Source organism: Humulus lupulus, chromosome 1 (genome assembly GCF_963169125.1).
Source record: "Humulus lupulus chromosome 1, drHumLupu1.1, whole genome shotgun sequence".
Classification (NCBI taxonomy): Eukaryota; Viridiplantae; Streptophyta; class Magnoliopsida; order Rosales; family Cannabaceae; genus Humulus; species Humulus lupulus.
In genome coordinates this window covers 226,009,110-226,031,675 of record NC_084793.1, presented here as the reverse complement: position 1 = coordinate 226,031,675, position 22,566 = coordinate 226,009,110, and the positions used below count along the sequence as shown (strand labels likewise).

Here is a 22,566-nt window from a genome sequence, read left to right as displayed (position 1 = left end):
AAGATCGTGGTTTGAGTGCTCAAATTTTTGGATAGGAAGATCGAAAAATATACAAAAAGACTCAAGGACACTTGATAGGCTTCAAGAGGTAATTGTTTATGTTATTGAATTTTTTGTGTTTATATGATATATATAAATATATTGTATATTTATATATTTGTTGCATGATTAATAATATTATATGTTAATATTTCTGGATTGTTTTCTTGTTCATATAAACTGTTTATATGAGTGATTAAATTTTTTTATTGTTGTTGTTCATAAATCAATGGGCCCACGACACCAATTTCGCTGCGTGCTCTTAATGTTTTTCCAACAATGACTAGTTGTTTGATGAGATTGAGGCTGAGTTGTATCCAGGTTGTGATTGGATATCATCCTTAAACTCTTTGGCGAAGTTGATGCATTTGAAAGTTAGGGGAAAGTGGCCAAACAACTCTTTCAATGAATTGTTGAAGTTACCAAAGTTTGCATTTCTGAAGTTGTGTAAGATAGGGTTGGGATATCAATCAATCCATGTCTGTAAATATGATTGTTGCTTATGTGATAATGAGAATGCAAGAAAAGATTCATGTCCTTTGAGTGGGAGTAGCCAATGGGTCAATGAAAAGAAGAAGGGGAAAAAGGTTCCACGTAAGGTGATGCATTACATTCCGCTGACTCCCAAATTAAAGCGAATGTACAGTTCAAGGCATGCCGCTAATGAAATTTTATGGCATCATACTGGGAGATCAAAAGAAGACAGGGTGATGTGTCATCCGGTTGATGGGTTTACATGGAAATATTTTGACGCCACACATCCAAAGCTTGCAAAAGATCCCAGAAATGTCTGTCTATGCTTGGCTGCCAATGAGTTTAATCCTTTTTGCAATATGAGCTTATCATACAGTATGTGGCCTGTGATTTTAACGAACTACAATCTCTTGCCCTGGCGTACACGAAGGAGGAGTATTTTATGCTAGCTCTCCTTATTCCTAGGCCAAAATCACTGGACTTAAGAGGTGGCAGAAGGAATGAATTGTTCAAGATGAATGCAACTCTTTTGTGGATAGTTAACGATTTCCCTACTCGTAGTAGCTTGTCTGGTTGGAGCGGGCAGGGATAGAAAACATGTCCAACGTGCAATGAAGACACCACTTCCATCTGAGTGATTGGTAAGACAACTTCTGTTGATCATAGGCGATTCTTGAGGAGTAATCATAAGTATAGAATGGACAAAGAATTTGATGACAAAGTTGAGAAAAAACATCCTCCACAACAGTTTACTTGTCAACAAATCTTTGATCAAGTCAATGCTTTACCGCTGTAAGTACTTGGTAAACATGACGGATTTGGGGGGGGGGGGGGGGGTGAAGCTCAAACGAGGTGCAGAGGAAATTAATTGGAGAAAAAAAGTATTTTCTATGAACTTGAATATTGGAGTTCAAACAAGTTAAAACACAACCTAGATGTGATGCATGTCGAGAAGAATGTGTGCGACAATCTCCTTGGGACTTTATTGGATGATGAAAAGTCTAAGGACACCACTAACGCAAGACATGATTTAAAGAATATGGGGGTCAAGAAATCATTGTGGATTTACAAGGATGCCAATAAAAGGTTAATGAAGCTGCATACTCCATACGTTTTTCTCCTGAACAGAGGCGAGACTTTTGTCAATTTTTGAATGGAGTAAAGTTATCTGGTGATTTTTGTTCTAATTTGAAGAAAAAATTCATAGACAATGACTCAAACATTGTTGGGTTGAAGTCCTATGATTTTCACGTGATAATGCAACAATTACTTGCAGTAGGTGTTCGGAAGTTTTTACCAGAATCTATATCCACTACCATTACAGAATTGTGTAATTTCTTCAAACAATTGTGCTCTAGAACACTGAACATTTTTTATATGGAGAAAGCTAAGGATGGCTTGATTATAATTTTATGCAAGATGGAGTTGATTTTCCCTTCGGCATTCTTTGACATAATGATCCATCTAGTTTTGCACTTGCCTGATGAAGCTATATTGGGAGGGCCCGTATTTATGAGGTGGATGCATCCTTCTGAAAGATACATGAAAAAATTAAAAAACCATGTCAGGAATAAAGCTCATCCTAAAGGGTCTATAATAGAAGAATATGTTGCAGATGAGGCTTTGACGTTTTGTTCAATGTATTTCAAAGGTGTGGAAACAAAATTTAATAAGTCTGATCGTAACGAAGATGCACCATATGTGAAGCGACACCTCACAGTGTTTGAATCTCAATGTCATCCACTTAGTAAGGGAATTCATGTGCCCCTCGACGAAAATACTCTGAATAAAGCTGAGTGGTTCATATTGGATAATTCTCCATAAACTTAAGTGTATTTAGAGTAAGTACAATAGTAATTTTCACATTCTTCTTTGTTCAATATACTCCTCCCATAATCTTGACATTGTTTAACAGGGAACACCTAACTGAGGTGCAACAAAGAGATTTGGATGTTAATCATAAATTGATACAAAAGAAAGAGTTTCCTTCATGGTTTCATAAGAAGGTAACTTGTACTTGTACTTAGAAAATTGTTTACTAAAAATTACATTCTCATTCTAATATATTTCTTTATTATTAGATATATGACTTGCACCAGCTTGGGTGATTAGAGCATGTTGATGAATTGTTAACTTTAGCATCTGGGTTGGATCTATTGGCCTACTCCTATCAAGCATGTATAGTGAACGGAGTTCGATTTGTTTCATACAATCAAGATCAAAATTGAAACACACAAAATAGTGGAGTGTGTGTTGCTGGAACAAAAGGTTTTAACTATAACGAGCAACTTGAAGAAATACTCCATCTGTCTTTTAGTGGAGCTTATTCGGTTGTATTATTTCAATGTAAATGGTGCAATACAGAATTGAAAAAGAAGAAAACCATCATTGAAAATAATATCACTAGTATCAACGTCAGCGGTGAATGGTATAAAGATGAACCATTCATGCTAGCTAGCCAAGTGAAATATGTATTCTACATTGATGATCCCGTTAGAGGACGAGATTGGAAAGTTTTCCAAGAAGTGAATCATCGGTAAATTTGAGACTTTCCAGACACGTCAGATATGATTACTAATGTTGATGTTGTACATGACACCTACTCATCGAAATTTGTTTTGACTATGGATCTAGGAGAGTTGGTTGTTCGACAATCTGATGCACAAGTGACATAAGTCAACATTGCCCATCGAACTTCTTTAGTTGTTCATGACGATGATGGATTTACTAATGACAATGAAGATGATATGGCAAGCAGCGTAGAAGAAGCAGAAGATGAGGATGAATTGCTTGTCGACCTTAGTGATGATAATACTGATGATGTGTGCCCAATAGGTGTTGATGTAATTAGTGATGATAGCGACTATTCTACTTAGTTTTGTATCTATGTAAAAGTATTATACATATTGAGAAATAAAAAGTTTGTTTCCAAATAGCATGTTTCAAAGTACCTAATCAATTAAAATAATACTCACTATAAAATTAATTATAAATAAGAATTAAATTTTAAAATTGATAGGTTAAATTACTATCGTGTTAGCAGATGTTCGTAGATGTCGCTAGAGCCCACGGTGGAGATGCTGGAGGTCATCCTCCACCAGATCCTATTAGGATCCCGACTTCATGTGAGCCAAGTAATATATTTTTGTTTTTTTTATTCCATTAAATATGTTTATCATGTATGTAACGACCCAAAATTGCTAATAAGGCTTAAGGGCCTTGATTAGCGTACCGGGAGGGCATAATTGGTATATGTGTGATTTAATGGTTTAATGCATGATTATGTGGCATGCATGATTAATATGATTATATGGATATGTGAAATGCATGTTTATGAGTATTAAATATGCATTTGGGCCATGTTTAGCTTATAAGGGCATATTTATAATTTTGGCCCGTTGAGGGTATGAATGTGATTATGTGTGCTAAATTGTTGAGACCACATTATTATGTTGATATATTTGCAGCATATGGCTCGAGACAGTCCTAGTGAGCAGATTGGCGAAATAGTCACGGCAGGGACTAATACCCGACACGAGGGGAGCCTGTGGGTATTTTTGGGAATTTAGAGGATATCATGGGGATTATTAGATATTGAGTAAGTAATTGGTAATTAATTGGATGAAGGGATTAATGGGTGAACATTACGAACATTTGAGGAGTTAGTGGGAACTGGGGGAAAATGACCATTTTCCCCTAGGGACACTTGAGGATTAGTAAACCTAAAAGGGTAAAATAGTGTTTTTAGTTGTCAAGGGATATACTCAGAATTTGGGACTAAGGAAGAAAGGGGTAGAAGCATCTCACACTCTCAGTTCTCTCTCTCTCATACAAATTCTCTCTCTCTCACTCACTCTTGAAGGAGTTGAAGTCTTGAGCTGGAATGAAGGAGTTTGGGTGAATTACAGCTTAGGAACTAGGGGTTAGCTGAGACTTAAGCTCAGGTTTTGGAAGTTGAAGCTTGTGAGGAATTCAGTCATAATTGAGGTAAAATTCTAAACCTTCATCTTTGAGTTCTGGTTGGATTTAGATAGAGTTTGGGTGCTTAATTAGTTTTGACTTGGCTGATGAATTGTGGTAGAAAACTCCAGTGTGAATTGTTGTGACTCGTATGTCTAAATTGGGGTACTAGCCTTAGTAATTGTAAGGAATCTTATGGTTTAAATATGTGGATTAAAGTCTTAAATTCATAGCTAGTTTGATTGTGGTTGGTGAGGTTTGTTTAAGTAAAAATTATGGGTTAAAGCCTTGTGGTTCTTGGCTGGGAAGAAGAAGGAGAAAACTCAGATTTTCTGGGTTCAAAGGGGGCGCACTGCGACTCAGCCCTGGGGCGCTACGGCGCGTGTGGCCTGGGTTGCTCTCTGACTTAGGGGCACGTCATGGCTCACTAGGCCAAGTCGCGACCCGCCTCCCCCTTTGGCTTGGGACCTTGCTCTCAAACTTGGGGGCAAGTCGCGACCCACTAAGCCAAGTCACGACCCGCCTGGGGATTTTAGCCTTAGAATTATTTCTAGAATTGGTAAGGCTCGGGGGTTCGAACCTACGCGTTCGGGACAATTTCTACTACCCAGTTTAGTAGAAATTGAGGTCCCGGAGGCTAGTTTTTGTCTCCTAAGTATTTATTTGGATTGGAAGTAATAATTACCCATTGGACACTATGACTAGGTTTATTGCCAAGGCTTGGGGCTGAGGATCGTACTCGGAACCATTTCATTTTCTCCGTTCGAAATTAAAGGTAAGAAAATTGCACCCCTGTGTGGCTGTGTTGGGACTGAGTTTCCCTATATTTGAATACATATGTTGTATGATTGTGATATGCCATGTGAGCATGAAATAAAATGACCTAAGAGATCTGGGGCTGATAATTTGCGCACAAGACGCGGCTCAGCCACTGAGAGCTGGGGTCAGCTAGATAAACACTGGACTCGGCCTAAGCGAGCCAGAGTCAGTGGGTTAAACAGAGGGTGCGGCCTAAGGGCGTTGACCCTAAGTATTGTATGATGATTGTGATAAACTATTGAATATAAATATATTTTCGGTTGTTAATCTGATGCTTATGGCTCGTTGAATACCTGGGCGATTGTCTTTTGTATTATTTGACTATTATCATTAATTATGTTATGTTGTTATGGTTTTTTTACTAGGCCTTGGCTCATGGGTGCTACGTGGTGCAGGTAAAGGCAATGGTAAGATGGATCAACCATGAGTTAGAGAGCTCTAGGGGTGAGGTGTACATTGTTAGCTGCTCGTCTGCCAAGGTCGAGGGATTGTACAGGGACAAAAAACCTAAAATGCGTATTTTTCCATTAGAGTGGCCTTTGCTTGTATATGACTTTTGGAAGTTTATAAATTTGTCCTTTAAACCATGTTTTTGGGATCCCATGTACTAAACATTTATTCTAATGAAAATTGTCCGTTTATGACCAAAATCTTTTAACCCTAACTTAATTATGACTTTAGGATCACATATTTTTCAAATGACTTGATTAGCAAGTCTTGCAGTGTTTTAAACACACAGTGTAACAGTCTTGGTTATTCAGAAAGTTACACTGTATATACTAATATTATTTGTATTGTTATTAAAAAAAATACAGAAATCCCAACTAAGAGAAAAGATCGTGGCGTTGCTATTGGAAAAGATCTAGATGAGAGGCGACGTAAAAATGGAAAACCATTGGAAATAACATTTTGCCCGCGAACGTACAAGGTTATTGGGGGCAAGCATGCTGCTTTTGTCTGCCTCATGGGCACCTAAATTAAAATGAAGGTTCCCGAATATTTCGATTCATGGGAATCAATGCGTCAACAATATAAGGACCAAGTCCTTGGCATGATCCAAGTAAAAAAAATATTATATGATTTCTTTAAAATGGGTCTTTAATATAGTATATATATTATTAATATATTTATTTGTCAATTTAGTGGTATTATCAAATAGAAGGTCGTAATGATTACTCAAAGTGTAAAGATGGTATCGATCGAGAGATGAAAGATCGATATCGTCATAGAAAAACATTTAGACACAAACACTTTGATGAATACTATAAGGGGCCAGAGGATTGGGACAAGCTTCTAAACAACCCAACCAATGATGTTTCCAAGGAGAAGTGGAAGTAAATTTGTCAATTATTTACAAGTCTGAATTTTATTGCGTGCTCCCTAAAGAACAAGGAAAATCAGCAAAAACAAAAGTATTCTACAACAAAAGGTACAAAATCGCTGGCAGCCATCCGTCATGAAAGAGTAAGGGAAAGTTAAAATGTTATCAAAATTATTTTCTTTTAAATTATATGTTCTCTAACATTTGGGTTATATTTTTTAGGCAAACTCGGACCTTATGTTTTTTAATATTTATATAGTTATGTAAGTTTAAATTATGTTTTTTTTTATTCATAGAGTTATATTTATTGTTAGTGTCTCTATTATTTTTTGAAAACAGGAAAAACTGAAGGTTGATTTTGAGTTACAAACTAAGCAAGCATCCTGTGTCGCTTCCAATGATGATGGTTTGACAACTATAGATCAAGTGGAGGTGCTACAAAATGTATTGGGTCAAAGTCATGGACACAAGCGAGGAGTGGGCCGCAAATTGAAGAGGTCAGGGTCATCATCTATCTAGTGCTCTCACTTCAGCGAGTCTGAAGCCCCTCCTCAACGTTCATCAGAACAGATAGAAAATTTGGAGAATACGCTAAAGAATTTTACTGACCAAGTCAATTTCTTGTCTCAATTTCTTCCACCTTCATTTCGTCCACCAAACATTCAAATGCCACCTATGGCTGATAGCAACAATATTTTCGGAGCTTCGTCTTCTCAACATCTAGCTCCAGCCTATTCTTCCATGTACAAGGTAGTGTTGTCTCAACCTATGTCACATCCATACATGTACAAAGCAACACCATCACTTTATTCGTGGTCGATTCCACTGTCGTAGCAACCGCTGTATCCCTACATGTATGGAGCAGGATCGTCCACATTACCTCCCCAATTTCTCTGGCCGATGCTGCAGCCGCCGCAACCACCACAGCCACCACAACCACAACAGGAAGACAATATGGAGGATGAGACAGCTAATTTAGGAGACTAGATTTATATTATTGTTAGTTATTGTTACATTATAGTAACAATATGGATATTTGTTATCTTAATGAACTAATAATTTGAATATTTAATATAATATTTTTATTTTTAATATATCTGTTTTTAATGATTTAAATTATTAAAATAATTTTATTATTTTTTTATAAATAAAATAGTGTTTCCTAATAATCAAGTATCAGGGGCGACTAGTGACATATCAGGTGTGACACATCGACCAAAAGTTATATCGTACATGTGAAAAAATTTAGGACGACATCTCAACTTTTAGAGGCGATGCAATCACCTCTGATATTTAAATAGTAGGAATGATCCATTAGTTGTCCCTAATGTAGACAATTAGACACATTTTATTAGGGGCAGCATATCCGGGACGATGTCACCCTTAAAATTGATTTTTGTTGTGGTGTATATCTAAAACTGAGTGTCGCTATGAGTGATACTAGTTAGAGCACCCATCAACTTCCTGGCATAGTATAGTGGTCAACACTCATTTCACAACAAAACACTCAATAATATCACTAATGAGGTTGATGGTTCATTGCCATTTTATTTTATTTATTTATTTATTTTAGAGGAGAAACGAGAATAAATTTTATATTTTATATGTAAATAACCAAAATACCATAAAGTTATCTATAAAATACTATACGTCATGACACTGACGTCATCAACCTTTCACCTAGATTGCCACGTAGCACTAAGAAGCTTCATTGCATACCTCCACGAAAGTGCATATGAAAGAGCATGTCATTACAAAATAAATAATAAAATATTCAGACTTAGATAATTTTATATTATATGTATATATTTGATGGAAGTGAACCTCAGCACACACCACTCTTTTTCAACCTTATATTTTCCCTCTCCTCTCTCTCTCTCTCTCTCTCTCTCTCTAATGAACTTCCACCAAAGCCCTAACCCTAATTGGACTCATCACCATTTTGGGGCGAATATCGATCCTCTCATGGACTTTGAGCTCTCTGATTACCTAGTCTTGGAGGATGGCTCTGTAGTGGATCATCAATTCGACTCTTTATCTTCACAAAGTTTTCCCTCCCCTGAAAACAATTTTCTGGTCGGTGACGGCGGCGGCCACGGCGGTTCTACTGATCAAGCCATCAACAATAATAATATGAGTGGTGCAACTTCAAGTAACACTAACATGCAAGTGATATCATCATTATCTTAATTAATACATAATTTATTGGCTTTGTTTTATTCTAACAAATTAATATATAGTACTGATAATTTTTTTTTTACAAATCACTTTATGACCAAAATATATATTTTATTTCTCATATTTAGAGCTGGTACTAATTAATAGTACTATTTGCGCATGTGAATGATATGCGTCTTATGATGGGTTTGTACAGAAAAAGCAGAAAAAACAAGATGGATCAAGTGGGTCATAGAGTTGCTTTCAAAACAAAATCGGAGCTTGAGATAATGGACGATGGTTTCAAGTGGAGGAAGTATGGGAAGAAGTCAGTCAAGAACAGCCCAAACCCCAGGTATTTAATCAATCAATTAATTGATAATATATATATTATTGTAATCTTCAAGGCTACTATTGAATTAGTTATATTATATACTTTCTTTTGTTTATATCATTTTATGGTACGGAAAAGAATACTGAAATCCGAAAAATGATCATGAGAGTAAGAATTATTTAATATTCAACCTTTATATATATATATATATCCATATGATCATGGGGCCAGTTAGGAACGAGTGGATCATTTTGATCGAACCATCTCTCTCTCATATTTCTACCCCTTTGATGCATATGATATATCTATATATATGATCAACTAGGCAAGAAATTAATTAACCCATTTTATTTATTTATTTATTTTAAACATGTGTCATATTTATCTTCAATTATTGATGAGCATTGGGAATCGACTGACCATGTAAAACTTCAAAAAACTTGCAAAAGTCGAACCCCATAGTATAAAATAATTTATTACCGGAATATTGTATAATATTAATTACACGAATATACAAAATATATATTTATTTCGCTTTATATATATATATATATTTCATAATGTAATAATAACTACACCTCTACACCATTTCTCTGACATGCAAACAAAATTAGTAATCAAACATGGATACAAAACTATTATGATTATACGTATATATATGTGTGTATATATATATAATATAGCTTACGTATATATATATAGGTGTATACATGTGTAAATATATAGATATGCTTACTATTTCAACACTATTGCTACACATTGCAAAGGCGGCGGCTTTAGCTAGTGGAAGCTAAGATAGTTATATATATATATCATGTGATTGATGTCACTATGGAGTAGTACAATTGCTAAATGCATGCTATATACATATATATAGTATAAATATATATATGTACATGTATATTTTATCAGTGCATATATATTTATTTATTTCTGACAACTTGCAATTGAGGTGTATATTTTATTTGTACATGTATATTTTCAGTATATGTATAATAAGTGTGTAAATAATGGAAATTTTTTGTTTTAACAGTTTTTTATTTTTTTAATGTTAATTTCAATAAAATATTCTTATATTTAACAAAATATTTTTATATTTAACGGTAGTTTGTAAATACTTAAACTTAAATAAAATAAAATAAATAATTACAAAATTAACATATGATATTTTTGAGATATTTTACAATGATAATTATTTAAAAATAATAAATAATTAAACAAATAAAAATGTGATATTTTACAATGATAATTATTTAAAAATAATAAATAATTAAACAAATTAAAATATGATATTTTTGAGATATTTTACAATAATAATTATTTAAAAATAATAAAATTATACATTTTATAACTTAAATAAAATTTAATTAAACTTAAACTCACTTATTAGAATAATATCATATTAAACATATAATATAATCTACTATGAATTAGCAACAAATTATTTTTAAAAAAAAATTAGCAAGAAACTTAAATTTAAAATCCATGTATAATATTTAATATTACATTAAACATATAATATATAATCTCTTGTTGTCACTCCCAAATTCAAAAACTAGAAAAAATATAATTTAATTTAATTAAACTTAAACTCACTTATTAGAATAATATTATATTAAACATATAATATAATCTACTATGAATTAGCAACAAATTATATATATTTTTTAAATTAGCAAGAAATTTAAATTTAAAATCCACGTATAATATTTAATATTACATTAAACATATAATATATAATCTCTTGTTGTCACTCCTAAATTCAAAAACTAGAACAAATATAAACTTAAACAAAAATAAATAAATTATTTAATTAAAATAAGATATTTATTTAAAATTTATATGACATTAATATAAATTTAATAAAAATAATTAATAAATTCTATAAATAAAACTAAACAAACATGCATATTGCACGTTGCTTTTATCTAGTATATATATATATATAGATAATATGTATAGCATTATTTATTATCACATACCAAAATTCCCAACTTTAAATCCAATATGTAATTATTAATTTGTATGTAGCAATTATTAAGAATTGCATATAATACATTACATGCATCCTACATATAATAAAGTTAATTTTGGTTAATTACATATATGGCCATTGTATTTCTGTGTGTCTCTTCTTTTATTAATTATATATATAAACAACTCAGCCAACTTTTAAAGAGGTCTTTTTTCATATCAGTAAAATATTATATAGCTTCTAAAATTTTGGTGAGATTATAGCCACATAATGAATTTTGAACCATTATTTCTTAGAATTTTTCTAGTGCTACGCTATATAACTCCAACTTGTACACCCTTTTACACACACATATATATAAAAGTTAGGCCGCCACAATAGTACTTTTTTTAATATGCATATTAAAATTAATTAATTCGTTATCACCGATATATATATTTATACTTATTAAACTTGTTACATGTGTTGCCGGAAAATTAAATATGTTCTCTACTTGCACTTAGCTAATTTATAAAAAAGAATTGTATCCATATTAAAACATTGCATATATATATATATATTAATTCAAATATATTTATTATTTAATCCCAACTCATGATCCTCACTCTACATAGAGCTAGCTAGCTAGCATCTGTATATATAATTATATGTATAAATACATATATTTGCCATGGAAGAAGGGTAATTTAATTTCTTCTAATAAAATCTTGGGTGTCCTTTCCAATGTCAACTTCTATAATACATATAGGTCCAAATTGATAGAGGTTATAAATACATATATATATATATATATATTGCATACGTACTGGCTGTGCCTAATTATGCCAGACAAAGGTAAATATTAATTAGTCAATTTAATTTTTTTTCTGCAATTAATTGGGATGTATCGGAGATGGTAGTGGAGGGCAGTAACAATCAATTGTATGCACTTAATTAGTGGTGGGTATAGTCTAAACTATGCATACAGTAGTGGTGGAGTAGTATGTGTATACACACACATACATATATGCTTGCGTGGTCCACAGTCCATTGCCTTAATTCCCCTCTTTAATTAGGTTAAATTGCTTATAATTATTATAGCTAAACTCATAAACAATTATAGATTAATTAATTAATTTTCTATTGTGCTGTGTTTCTGAAATTCAACTTACATAATTTCAAAAATTAATTACTTTGTTAATATCTAAGTCATGATCATTGCAAAAGTTATAATATTAATTGTTGTAGATCCTAAGTCACAAGGCGATCTTGATCGATTAATAATTAAGTGCCCAATATATAGATGATATTTTTTTTTGTTTTTAAATCAAATAAAAAAACAGATTGAAGCAAATATATAATCTAGATTTGAAAATCTAATTGAGTTATATATCGGTAATGAAAATACAGGAACTACTACAAGTGTTCAAGTGGAGGATGCAATGTGAAGAAGAGGGTAGAAAGAGACAGAGAGGACTCAAGCTATGTGATAACTACATATGATGGAGTCCACAATCATGAGACCCCTGGTGTGGTCTATTACAACCAAATGCCTCTTATGGCTCCAAATGCTTGGAATTTGCAACCTTCTCACTCTCACTCTCACTCCCACTCCCACTCTTCCTCTTCTTCATAGAATAATAAATAACCCAAGTTGATCAATATTTATATATATATATATATATTTATATAAATATAAAGTCCTTTTCTATCACCTTAGATCTTCTAGATATATTGTCATCTTGTTAAACCCTAAAAGAAGAGATCATATTAAAAGTAGTGCTATATTGTAAATATTTTGCACGTGAATTATATATCAATGAGATCAAAAAGATGTAGAGATCGAGTCATTTGAAATAACAGCTTTTTTTATTTAATATACAATCACCTAAAATTTATTTATTTATTTTTAAATTCAATATAAAATTCCAGTGGATATATACTACAAAAAATCATGTTTTTAGCTACAAAAGTTTTAGCTACCAAATATTTTTGGTAGCAGTTAATTACCATTTGCTAATGATTTAGTAGTAAATTCTAATCATACAATACCAGATATTACTGCTACCAAATATTTTAGTAGCATATTTATATTTTCAACTACCAATGTTCTTTTGTAGCTAATATTATTGGCACTAATGAATAAATTTGCTACTAAATTTTGGTAGCAAAATGATTTAGTAGCAAATTATAATTAAATGATACTAAATACGTTTGCTACCAAAATATTTGGTAGCATATTTATATTGTCAGCTACCAATATTTTTTGGTAGCTAAAATTAAATATTAGCACCAAATATAAAATTGATGCATTTTATATGATTTTATCTTTGTTTTTTTCCCATTTAGTGATCAATTCTTTGGTAGTAGAAATAAATTTATTGCTACTAAATTATATCATATTTTGGCACTAGCATATAAAATATTTCTAGTAGTAGTATTTTTGCTACAAAAGTATTGGTAGAGAAAGTACACAATAAAAATTATAATGTAAAAAATAAATAAGAATACCAAACATAAAGTAATTAAATTTAGATTTGTGTTATGGACTCTCGACAAATTAATAATATTTTAATTCGTAAAATAATTTTATTTTTTAAAAAATAAGATCAAGGTAAAAAAAACTAACTAAATGTATATGGACAAAATCAAAAGATAAAATTAAAAATATCATAAGTACAATAACAAACTCGAAGGAAAATAAAAGTAAGAAACTACATAAGTCATGTATAGGGATGCATATAACTTTCCTAAAACAAAGATATTGCATTGAACCAATGGCAAGCCTCAGTTAAAAAATGCAAAATAGAAAATCCAATGGGAAAAAGCCTCTTGGGGGGAAAAAGAGCATAGTGACTATAAAACTATTCAAAATAAATAAAAAACTAGAACCACAAAACTCTTTGGATACAACTTTTGAAAATGAAAATTGGAGAAGGAACTATACTATTGCTCATTGGAATTAGTCAACCAATTCTATGAATTCATCAGCCCACTCCACTCGAATTTGATCAATATTTTGTTTTGTGTAATCTTTCATCTTCTCTTTGCACTGTAATAAATAAATGTAAGTAATAATGAATATTAGTCAATTATATAATATAATAATAAAATATTCTATTTCAATAGTATTTATATACATCTTACATGAGTAGTTAACCAATTGATAGGTCTAGAATTCATACAAAAGTCACGCATATATGTCATTACATAATATCCACACTCAATATTCGATGGTTGTGGAGGACATTGCACAAATTCATAAAATGTAAATGACAAGATTAAAAGATATTGATAATTTAAATTTCAATACAATATTATATTGTAATATTTAAAGTCACTATCAAATGTAATATATATTATGTGATATTATTTTATAACTTACCTTTATAGATTTCCATGTAATCTCTTTTGGTTGCCTATTTTTGGAGGTATTGTAGTAATCAAAAGCCCTAATAAAGAAATAAAATATTTAATAATAAATTTAAAGTAAAAATTAAATAAGACTAATCCATATCACTATTTAAGTTACATTGCCATTAGACTTTTAATTTCGTTTCGTGGGGGTAGTCTAATTGGATCAAGCTAATAACATGTATCACGCAATGGATCAATTATTACTAGCATCCATGATATTTGCTGACCATAAAATACGATATTGTATATAAATTAAGATATTGATAATGTAATTAGTTAAATAAATAAATAAATCTTACCCAATATGAATAGGAAGCAACCAAAATTTTCCAGTTTCTGTGTCTTCCAAGCGATTTGCCTTTGATATTGCATTTTGTGTTTGACACGAATCCAAAGCCAAAGTTGGATGAAAGAAACGAAAATATTGTGCTCGATTTGCTTTTTCCAACTTTCGATGTAAGATCCTAAATATTACAATTGAATTTGTAAGACAAATAATGTTATTTTGTGCATGAGAATTATGTGAAAGGTATTTCTTTTTTACCTGATCCAAAATGTTATACAAGGAGCTCCAATCTCTGTCATGGTGCCAAGGTGAATCACATCTTCAGGTGAAATAAATAAGTATTGATCACTATCCAAAATTTCTGGGTCCATGGCAATACGAAATGTATGTGAAGGTTCATAAAGTCGAACAGCTAGTAATACAGCTTTTACACTCTTTGGAGCATCCTTGGGCATCTCAAATTGAATTGGAGATTTTTGCACTTCCTTTAAACTTGTGGAGGATGTATTGAGAGTTTGTGAAGAAGAAGGTTGATCTTCTCCTTTACATGGCTCCAGTTGCGGTGAAAGACTATGTTGTTTATTCTGAAACAAAATATAAAATTAATAATTGATTAGAAAAAAACATCATAAATTATATGTAAGATTGGATTTAAAATTTAAAATTTAATGAAACCATTGATGGAGGAGGTGTGATTTGTGACTCTAATACTCTTTGTTCTAATAATCGACTTTGTTGTGATTCGTAGAACTTCTCCATATTCTCTTGAATAATTCTTGCAATGTTGTTATTTTGTTCGTTTTTAAGATCTTCAACGATTTTCTCTAATTTCTTCAAATGTTCATCTTCAATCTCTTCACGTTTGGATGATAACTGGGTTGACATCTTCTTTCCGGGTATAGGAACAAAACCTTTTAACCAACCATATTTTTCTTCGCCTAAAACTTGCCTGTATATAGCAGCCTCATCCACTACTAGTAACAATCCATCTTCAAATTGAATGAGTTTCTCTTTTCGTAACTCTACCATTTCCTTCTACAATAACAACAAAATAATAGTGTAATAGTTTTACAAAATTTAGAAGGTAAAAATTCATAATTTTTAAAAGTCGAACATACATATTTGTCCTCGGCTATTCTGTGGGTCCACTCATTCTTAATTGTACAATGAGTTTTTCGAAACATTTCAATCTCTCCAAACTTCATTGTTTCTTGTTGTACTTTGTCATCCATTATTTTTTTTTATTTCTGTAATGCATTTAAATAATTAATAACATTAAATATAATAAAATTACAATGATATTATGCCAAATACATGTTTACCTCCTCATGTAAATACTGAATAAATGACTTAGTTCCACCAGAATGCATAAAGGAAACACTTGATCTATTTTTTGACCCTGCAATTGACTTTTTCTACAAAATACTTTTCATGTGAGTTTTAAGAATTAAAAATTATGAAATGTGTACAAATAATTCAAGAAATGTAGGATACCTTCCATTCTTCATTAGAGAAACATTTATTGCACATCCATTGCCAATCTTCATCTCTTAGCACCAATTTCACAGGCTGATTTTCTAATGGATTCTTACCTTCTTTGATGATATTCTTGTACTCTCTGTGAAAATTATTACGATAATCTTTTATAGCGCTCTGAACAATAATGATTGCAAATAGTTTTCAAGATATGGATCTTTTTTAAAATCCATCTCGAATACATCTTGGAAAAAAGAATTTCAAAAAATAAATTGTCATGCAAAAAATATTATAAAATAAGTATGGTAACATAAACATACCATGATACGAGCATATACGACTTTCTTATCTTCTGGAAGAACTTTAGCCCATCTACTATACTGAAGTGGAGCATGATGGCGTACATTTACACCAACAATGTTCACAAATGCAGTGGCATGCGTCCCATGAACTCGAAGTTCTCCTTTTTTATAGGAAATCTTTAACTTGCATCATCCTTTAATAAGCGTCTGACACCATCCCCACGAGTAGGGCCACAAGGTCTCTTCCTTGATTCTGTCAAATAATTGTTATATTACTTATAATCATAACTATTTTCATAAATTTTCTAATGTATATATTATCATATTATCATAAGTTGTACATAAACCATTTATACCTTCTGAGGACTTGTGTGTTTCATCATTTAATGGTGTCATTGAATCATCATTGGAAGAACATGGCAAACGAGGAGGAGACTGTGTAGATGATGAAGAGTTAATATGCATCCTCTTACGGCCAAACACCCTTCTAGTACTTATTGGTGGATCGAGAGACTTCTCATTTGTCATGATTAAAAATCTAAAAAATATAATTTTTTTATTAGCATATAATAAATTTGCATATTCAAAACTTTACAAAAAATAAAAATAATAACACACTTTATAGTTAATCAATTTCATCACTCAAAGTTATATCTTCAGAATCATCGAGTAAAGCTTCTTCATTAATATCATCACTGTTTATATCACTTTGAACTTGATCATTATGATTTATTTGAAGTTCATTGAACAATTGATGATTATCACATTCTATATCTTCAAATCACCCCGAATAAGATTAGTATCATTTGTCGTTGAATCAAAATTCATGCCAATGTCATTCGAAGATTCTTCTTGATATGCTTTAGAACTGTTGATAGTTGGATCTTCATCATCAACTTCACCGTCCATTGGCTTTGATGGTATATCCCAGATGTGACGATGATTTAATTTTTGTACCACTTTCCAATCTTTATTATCTTTACTTTTTTTAATGTCATCCAAATAAAAAACCAAACTTACTTGATTGGCAAGAACAAATGGTTCATCTTCAAACCATTCTGAGTTGATGTTGATACTAGTAAAGTTATATTCAGAGTACATTCTATCACTTCCATTGGTATTGTACCAAGAGCATTTGAACAATATAACTTTGTTCAAATAGAGGTAATGTACTTCCCAAATTTCATTGATGACACCATAAAAATCACATATATTTCCATCATATTCTGCTTCAACGTGAACACCGTAGTTTTGAGTTAAAAGTCTTTCATCTCGACTTTTTGTATGGTATCGAACTCCATTAACCATACAACTAACATATGTACAAGCCAAAAAACTTGGTTGCATTGCAATTGCATACAAATCTTCCTGTGCTTTACCAGATATTGTTTCATTCATTTTTTTTATCTGTGATGGCAGATAAAATTATAAATGTAAGATCAAGACAAATAAAAATTTTAGAATATCAAACATTGATATTTAAACTTACTTTATTTTCAAACCATGTTGAAAATTCATTTTTTTGCACTTGATTGATATCCAGAATTCCTTGAGATTGTAAGAATAATCTATGTTCTCTGTGTTCAAAATAAGTACTATGAAAGATTATTTTTATGCTAAAACCTAAATGTTGTTAGAATTTAAAAAATAAAATTATAAACTTATGTTAAATATGGTTCCAACTCAGGACAATTATTCAAAATGTACCATTGAACTTGGGTTCGTTGATCTTGAGTTAGTGTGATGGATGATTGTCTTCCAAATGGTCTTGTAGGCATGTTGAATATTCACAGTGTCGATTGTTTTCTAATTCCAAGGTAATCAGGATTGCGCTCAGGACGATTAAAGCGTGTTTCCATTCCACGAAGATACATTGAACAGAAGTTTAGTGCCTCAGTAATAATGTATCCTTCTACAATAGAACCTTCAGGTCGAGCTTTGTTTTTCACATATTTTTTCAAATGACCTAATTCCCTGAAATTAATTATGTTTTCAATATATAGTAATAAAGAATTGTATTCAATGATTATTTAATTTTTTAAACTTAAGTTATAGATTTTGTTACCTTTCGATTGAATACATCCATCGCATTTGTACTGGACCACCTAACTTAGCTTCTAATGGCAAGTGAACCATAAGATGAATCATCACATCAAAGAAGGCAGGAGGAAAGATACTATCTAATTTACACAGCGTGAGTACAACGCCCTTTTCCAATTCGTCTAAGTCTTTCACATATAATGTCCTCGCACATAGCTTTTTGAAGAATAACGACAGCTCAGCAATAGCATCCATTACTTTCTTTTTCAAATATGGCCTTAAACCAATAGGTAACAACCTCTGTAATAAAATATCACAATCATGACTTTTCAACCCAAATAACTTTCCATCTTTCATGTTAACATTCCGAGAAATATTTGCAGCATATCCATCAGGAAATTTTACAGACTTTATGAGCGTACAAAATTCTTGTCGCTCCTTCGCTGATAATGTATAGCATGCTACTGGTTTGAACCATTTGTTCCCCTTCTTTTTCATGTGTAGCTGCTTACGAATATTTAAATCTTGTAAATCAAGTCTTGCCTTTTCAGTATCTTTAGACTTCCCATCAATACTAAATATTGTACCAACTACACTATCACATATATTTTTCTCAATATGCATTACATCCAAATTATGTCTTAGTTTTAATTTAGGCCAATATTCTAACTCCCAAAAAATACTTTTTCGCCTCCAGTTCGTGTTATTTTCATAACATGCATCCTTCATTTGTTGCTTATCGTCCTTAATGATCTTATCATTTTTACCTGCCCTACATTTCCATACACCCTTTAATTTATCTAAGATTTCATCTGCTGTTAAAATTCTTGGAGGTGAACGCCGTTCAATTGTACCGTCATACTCCATATCATTGCGCCATTGGTGGTTCGGACACAAATATCGACGATGACCCATGAAACATGTTTTTCCTCTTATTCGAAATGAAGACATGTCATCTTCACAAACAGGACAAGCTTTATAACCTTGAGTGCTATACCCAGATACAGTACCATATGCTGGAAAATCATGGATCGTCCACAATATTGCTGCACGCATTGTAAAATATTCTTTATCAATAATATCAAAAGTACGTACACCATTTTCCCATAGTTCTTTCAGCTCATTGATCAGAGGTTGTAAATAGACATCTATGTCTTTTCCTGGAGCACGCGTCCCGGAATCAATAATGCCATCATTAAGAATTCTCGTTTCATGCATCTCCATGGCGGCATGTTATATGGCATTAGTAACACTGGCCACATACTGTACGAGTTTGATAATCACCGAATGGATTGAACCCATCTGTTGCAAATCCAAGCCTTACATTTCTAGATTCTTTTGCAAAATCTGGATATTGTCTATCAAAATCCTTCCAAACCTCTGCATCTGCCGGGTGTCTAAGTACACCTTCTGTATCAACACATTCTTCCTTATGCCACCTCATATCAGATGATGTATGGTGTGACATAAAAAGTCTCTGTAGTCGTGGAGTTATAGGAAAATATTGCATCTTTTTGTGTGGGATCTTATTGCCTTTAGTTCCTTGGAATTTGTATCGTTCATGACCACATATAGGACATCTTTCAGCATTTTTAATCTCTTTCCAAAATAAAGCACAATCATACTCACATACATGAATAGTTTCGTACCCTAAACCAAGATCACGCAACATTTTCTTAGCGTCATAATAAGATTGTGGAATTTTATTGTCTTTGGGAAATGCTTTCGAAAGTAAGTCGAGCAACAGATCAAAAGATTTGTTACTCCAACCACACATCACTTTAATGTGCATTAGATTAACAATAAATGTTAAGATTGAGAACGTTGTACATCCAAAGGATAACTCCTTTTCTGCTTCTGCAAATAAGTCAGGCAATGTATTCCTTTCATCATTGTGCTCATTTAAATCTCCAAGGTTCACAAAATCACTATTATGATGATATTGATTAGCTAAATCTTCTAATGCTGGTATCATATCGTCATCGTCTTCATTATCACTATCACATGATATTTCGTCTTCTTCACTATTTGTTTCTAGGTCCTCTTGGTCTTCGTTTACTTCTGTGATATCTTCCCCATGATACTCCCATGTAACATATTTACTATAAAATCCCTTTACGAATATATGACGCTCAATTGTCTCCAAGTCATGGTAATATAAGTTCATACATGAAACACATGGACATCGAATTTTATTTTCACCATTTAAGTGAAGCGTTGATAATTTAATAAAACTCTTAAGTCCATCAAAATACTCTACGGATAATCTATTCTTTTGGAAAATCCAATTTTTATCCATCATTTCTCTATTATCTTTCGAACAAGTAAATGATGAATTATACTACATTGACAAAAATAAAACACTTAATTAGCCATTGAATTATATGGTTATGGTATGGTAAAAAAAAAACATGTATCTGATGTGAGTATAGGGTAGGATACAAGTATAAGTAATTCCTATCCTACTCGATTACATGCATATTTTTTTATAATTATTTTACATATATATATATATTTATAAATACATTTAATTTAAGTGTCAGATAGACACATATGTGGAAGTCTTTGATCGATACATGCCATTATTTTTAATGTTTTATTTAAAAATTTCATTCAAATATTAAAAAATTATTTAAAATCTAATTAAAAAATTTAAAAATAAAATACTTTAAAAATTCTTTTTGAAGGAGAAATTATTTTACACACTAAAATTATTATTCATTTATAAATTTAATTAAAATAGTAAAATAAAAAAAAACTAAAAAAACTTTACAAAATCTTAGCTTAAGTTCTAATTTAAAATAATTTAATATATAAAATTCTAAAGTTAAATAAAAATAAAACGTAAATAATAAACTGAACATACATTTAAATCAAATCTTCATTTTCTATTTCTAAAATAACTTTTTAATATTAAAATGAATTTTTAAATAAAAAATAAAAAATAAAAAATAATGACATGGACCAATCAAAGACGGTCACATATGTGTCTATTTTACACTTAACAACCAGGAACCTACAACTATCAAGAAAATAAAAATTATTATTAATATATATCCAATTTGTTATTTAACTAAATTAAAAATTTGGGGTCTAAATTTTTAGTTATTAATATTTTGAAGTATACCTTTAGGATAAAGTATAAGATCACATTAATATTAAACTCAAAACCCAAAACCCTACTATTATTATAAACATTTAAACACTACTATTATTGATAAAATTGCATGTTACTTATTAAAAATAAATCTGCAATGCATAAAATATGACATATATACTAAATCAACCTATTTGCACGTTGATTTTGTATTTAAATAATTAAATGATAAAATATGTTTTAAATATACTAATTAACTAAATTTTCATAGTCCAAGTAACTTTCAATTATTTATGTAATAATAAATAATTAATATTTTACTACTAACCTGATAGCACTCAAAGTGTTGAAGGTGAATAGCGATGAGTATAATCCTGAAAATAAAGTTATAATAATAATAATAAAGTTAAATTTTTAATGTATTTATATTTTTTTATATAACAATATGTTAATCCACCAAACTATGTTATATATATATATGGAAATTAATAACAATAATATTTATATATTTATTAATATATACAATTTATATATTTGGAATATTATTATTAATATATATCCAATTTGTTATTCAAAATAACTTAATTATTAATATTATATGATGATAATAATATCTTTCAAATTTTGTCCACCTAACTTATTTAATTTTTATTTATTTAAATATATATAAATAAAAATTTTGTTTATCTAATTTAAAAATTTTTGGTCTAAATTTTTAGTTATTAATATTTTGAAGTATACATTTTGGATAAAGTATAAGATTACATTAATATTAAACTCAAAACCCAAAACCTTACTATTATTATAAACATTTAAACACTACTATTATTGATAAAATTGCACGTTACTTATTAAAAATAAAATTGCAATGCATAAAATATGACATATAT

At 30.9% G+C, this 22,566-nt stretch overlaps 3 protein-coding genes across 3 annotated transcripts; 1 reads left to right on the top strand and 2 right to left on the bottom strand.

The window, feature by feature from the left end:
- The first annotated feature begins 8,436 nt into the window (after positions 1-8,436).
- Positions 8,437-12,942, top strand: LOC133803844 (probable WRKY transcription factor 51). Its single transcript, XM_062241986.1, has 3 exons — positions 8,437-8,778; positions 8,988-9,125; positions 12,469-12,942. Exons 1-3 carry the CDS (start codon positions 8,510-8,512, stop codon positions 12,692-12,694), a joined length of 633 nt encoding a protein of 210 aa, XP_062097970.1. The 5' UTR covers positions 8,437-8,509; the 3' UTR covers positions 12,695-12,942.
- Positions 12,943-17,307: 4,365 nt separating this feature from the next.
- Positions 17,308-19,803, bottom strand: LOC133830278 (uncharacterized). Its single transcript, XM_062260215.1, has 3 exons — positions 18,605-19,803; positions 18,029-18,116; positions 17,308-17,946 (listed from the first exon to the last, which is right to left on the bottom strand). Exons 1-3 carry the CDS (start codon positions 19,801-19,803, stop codon positions 17,308-17,310), a joined length of 1,926 nt encoding a protein of 641 aa, XP_062116199.1.
- Positions 19,804-19,822: 19 nt separating this feature from the next.
- On the bottom strand, positions 19,823-20,881 carry LOC133830269 (uncharacterized). The gene has a single exon (XM_062260206.1). It carries the CDS (start codon positions 20,879-20,881, stop codon positions 19,823-19,825), a length of 1,059 nt encoding a protein of 352 aa, XP_062116190.1.
- Positions 20,882-22,566: the final 1,685 nt, after the last annotated feature.